This window comes from Anneissia japonica, unplaced genomic scaffold, assembly GCF_011630105.1.
Source record: "Anneissia japonica isolate Jap-2015-1 unplaced genomic scaffold, ASM1163010v1 scaffold351_len699533_cov169, whole genome shotgun sequence".
Classification (NCBI taxonomy): domain Eukaryota; kingdom Metazoa; phylum Echinodermata; class Crinoidea; order Comatulida; family Comatulidae; genus Anneissia; species Anneissia japonica.
This window is the reverse complement of record NW_022685600.1, coordinates 278,916-283,595: the sequence shown is the minus strand read 5'-3', so window position 1 is coordinate 283,595 and position 4,680 is coordinate 278,916. Positions and strand designations below refer to the sequence as shown.

Sequence of the window (4,680 nt, the reverse complement as noted above, 5' to 3'; positions counted from 1 at the left end):
ATAACAATTATTATAAGCCAAAATAATAATTATGATGATGATAATAGTGATGATCATGGATGTCAATGATGATGATAAGCATGACAATTTCGAAAATACAACAACGATCTCTAGAACAACCGAATCCTTGTTTATCTTTTAAAAAATGCTGTAAGATGGCCAACTATATCTTACCTTCTTGTAAAGAAGGATAAACATAATTTGCGTATAAAGTTTGCTCTTTAAGTTCCATCTGATGCTGACCAGAGAGGAAAGTTGAATTCCTATTGACAATGGCCACTGCATCCTTTAATATACTTTCGTAAACTCCATCATCCGTTTCATGTCCAAATATTACACCTGTGAAGGGATAAAAATAGGAAAATAATATACAACACTTTAAAACATTCATCTAATTTGAAGCTTCCAACAGTTTTTAATATAAGTTTACACTTTATTGAATGTTTCTTAGCAAACGATGGTCCATTGATTTCTTTTTAATATTTACAGTATGTTTTTCAAAATCTTGCCTCAAACAGCTATTTTTAGTTTAACTGGTGGAGATGGTACGTTTAGAAATATTATTAACAGTGCAAACAGCTATCCTGTTGGAGATGCTACAGTACACCTTTTTTTTTTTATAAGAACACATTTTATAAGAACACTGAGGCTGAAATTGCTCAAAAATTAAGAACAAAATAAGAACAAATTGAGGCTGAGGTAAAATGTCAAGTGAGATTTACGAAAATAAATTTACAAAATAGTATACCTGTACCTTACGTGCCGTAGGTGTGACTATGTAATACCTAAAATACAGTACATAGTTGTACCTACCTGTTATTTGGGGCCATTTTTACCAGGGCCGTTTTTCTGAGGACATTTTTTCAGGGCCTTTTTTCAGGGGCCATTTTTTCCAGAGCCACTTTCACCTACATTCCAGTACTGTGTATACTGCTGTACAATAATAATCTTCTATGTTTGAAAAGTGTGTCTGGGCAGAATTTTACTGGTTCTTATTAAAAATAGTGTATGTTTAGAAAGATTTAATAATAGCGCCCCCTATCAGCAATATTTATAAAAATGTAAGCAAGTCTGTTTAGTCATATTCATTAAATAGGGAATCCTAAAGCCTGCCTCTGTGGCTTGATTAAAATTACTTCTACATTATATTTTTAATTTAATATAAAATTCTGGATTACAGTACCTTCCATTTTTATCTCGCGTATTTAGGCATATTAGACCTAGTATATTAATTTGCCAGCTTTTATGAATTACCGTACTCACAAACTCTTTAATCATATTATTACTATGATTCTATTCCAGAATACAATGTTTCTGTGAACAGTGTTATAATGAAGCTAAGCTGTTCTATCCCATACTTAACTTGGGAGGAAAATCCTATTTTTAAAATATATATTCATAATGTTCATGTTTGAGCGCTGTTAGCTATTATAATATAGCAAACGAATAGGCCTACCATTTATATGGACTTTAGAAACACTTTTTTGGAGAAACCAATATTTCGACCTATCCTTAGGTCTTTATCAAGGTATATGAAGTTGTACCTTGATAAACACCTAGGGATAGATCGAAATATAATATTTTTTTTCCACAATAAAGTGTTCGATTCATTTATTCTTAATTATCGTACTGAAACATACGTGGAACCACATAATGTTGTACATATATTTGTGATTTAATAAATTATATTGCTTCTAGTATGTTTACAACTCTTAGCTGTTTTTTATTGCTGTCTTTCTATATTTTATATTTATCGAAGCAAACGTGGAATCTTCATTATATATATATATATATATACATATATATACATAATATGTATATATACATATATATAGGCCTACATTTATATATATATATATATATAATACATTGGCTCTGTGTATAGTCTGTCTCTTATACACATCTACACTGAGGCTGAAATTGCTCAAAAATTAAGAACAAAATAAGAACAAAGTGATGCTGAGGTAAAATGTCAGCTGAGGTTTTTATCTGGAAAAAATAGAAAAACCAACATATTTTATCTGTACCTTTATGTGTGGTAGATATGACTAGGTATAAATAGCCTCTTTATTACAGTACAGTGTGTAAATTATGACCCATTTAAACTGTATTCTGGGAAAATAGGAATACTGTATTTCCCTGGTGTGAGTGGGTGTGTTGATGAATAATTTAATGAGTTATACTAAAAGAAAGAATTTTAGTTCATGATGCTGATCCTGCGAGCAATTGAATTATATATTAACCAAAGAAACACGTACAGGATGATTTATATTGCAAATACTACAGACAGTACTACTTTAAGTGTTGTTTTACGAGTTACCTTGATTTAGTAGACAGGCAGTACATATGTACGCTTACCCTATACGATGTGTAGTACAAGTTACACAACAAATGGGGGTCAGTCCAGTTGAACACAACCGAACTTTAACATACTAATAAAGCATTATACACAGATCTAGTCTACAACGTTTGACACATCAAAGCGTAGGTGGAACATTACATTATATTTTATATGTACTTTTTATGATCATTGGAATATTATTTAAAATTATTGGATGGGCCTACGTGGTTTCTATGAATATCAATTAAGATGTCGCACGTCATTGATTAAAAACTTCTCCCTGCCAGAATAGTCCTAATTAGTCGACAATAGACAAAAATGCCACAGTGAATACAAAGTATTTTTTTTAATATAAGGAAGTTGTTATATCGACTATATTATTCCGATTTGTTTCCCCGGATAATAATGATGAACCAGATAATATAATCAATTAATTAATTATTTCATTCGTCAATTTATTTTTTAAAATAGTAATAGTCAATTATGTAGGTCTTTCATATTTGAACGAGAAGAATTCTAGAATTTTGGCACCAATATAAACCTGGTTTTCCGCCGTTCTACTGGGAAAACAAAAGGCTTGGTAGCCTACCTCCCGTAGGACAATTTACTAGTAGCTATTAGGCCTGATTTAGGAGTCGCCTTATGTTTTTTTACACCATATTAACCTACCTAGATGTGAAAATATGAATAATCAGATTGTAAATATAAATTATTTTATTTTGATGATTCCATTAACCTTATCATAAGGGAATATTAAATAAATTCGGTACTTTTTTAGCTCTTTTTGGTGATATGTAGGTTTAGTTTAAATAGAGTCCAGGTGAATCTTGATTAAGTTATTGAGTATTTAACAGAAATTGTGAATACCTATTTAGCTTCTGAATAAAATTGAAAAAAAAAAAAAACATGTTCACTCACCTATATATACATCATTTTGCTCAGATGTGTGAATGTAAACCTCAACCAGTATAAAAACCCACATAAATTTTACCGTCTGCGACAACCACATCTTGCTACGGCACCGTACCTGGAACCAGCGTCAATGTTTCTTACTATATGTCTTTACTATTTTCCAGTATTGTAATAATAAACTTTTAAGAAGGCGAATACACTTCGCTTTATCGTATAGATCTCTTAACCGACGTTAAGATGGCGGTTGCAAATATTTTCATAAGCGTTACCTTCAGTAATGATGGGGTCGAAAATTTCAACACACGCCAGCAACAGTGAATTCAGCGATGAAATCGCTGCGGCTGTTCTCATGCATTATTCATTAATTTAACAGCTTAAGACTGCATCATTTTGTTTACGGGTATGTATTGTATTTTTGTGTGCTGCTGTGTTGTGTTATAGAATCCGATAAAATTTACCTGAATAAAACAGGCTATAGGGAATACGTCACGATGACTATCTGTGATATCATAACATATATCATCGATGACTAGTATTTAACAATCCAATAAATTATAAAGAATTTCACACGTTGTAAAAATTGTTTGTTGTTAAACGGAATTTTCAAAGTACAAAATATTAAAATCGTTGTAACGTCATATATAAGTTTATCGTTGTGTCCATCTAACAAAATATGCTACTTCTGTATTGGTATTTTTTATTCCCAAATTATTGATAAAATATTACGTTCTCAGGTTAGTGTAGGTCATAAATAAATACTCTATATATAGGCCTAAATATATATTGTATTCTGTATATCTATATATACTATATATATATATATATATATATATATATATATATATATATGCAAATTATTAAAACTAATAATAACAATAATGCTGATAATAATAATAATAGTAATAATGATAATAATAATAATAATAATAATAATAATAATAATAATAATAATAATAATAATAATAAATATTGTTATTAAATTTAGTCAATACGCTATATAGGCTTTCTTTGATATTTAAACATTTTAAATCGTGTTTAAAATCAAAATCTTCATCATGGTTGAATATGATTGTTATTTGTTATTTCAACTTTCACTTGTATCCATCTACAGCTGGCTGGTGACATGAATAGGACACAGCAGGTAGCGATCATAGATGCGGAGTACCAACCAATCTGAAGTCAGCTGTCCGATCTTTTTCTTAGGTTTGTTGATTTTTCACTCATTAGTTCAATAGATGACTCACATCGTAGCTCTCTCCATCTATTGTCAATGTTGAATAATAATCGCCCGGATTCATTTCAATTATATTTACCCACTTGACGAGATGATTATATAGCCCCACGCACGGTAAAATACCGGTACGCTTGATTATGCAACTGGCGGTTACCCATTTCCCGCCTTATGGGACCAAAGGGATGATATGCAT

General features: G+C 30.6%; 1 protein-coding gene across 1 annotated transcript in view; it reads right to left on the bottom strand.

The window, feature by feature from the left end:
• The window catches only part of LOC117111461 (glutamate receptor 3-like), a 7,724-nt gene extending 4,138 nt beyond the window's left edge, over positions 1-3,586 (bottom strand). The window contains exons 1-2 of the mRNA XM_033254386.1: positions 3,260-3,586; positions 175-339 (exon numbers count right to left, since the gene is read on the bottom strand). Of these exons, the coding sequence (XP_033110277.1) occupies positions 175-339; positions 3,260-3,350 (256 nt within the window). The 5' untranslated portion in view covers positions 3,351-3,586. The remainder of the gene's footprint in view (positions 1-174; positions 340-3,259) is intronic.
• Between the last annotated feature and the right edge of the window lie 1,094 nt (positions 3,587-4,680).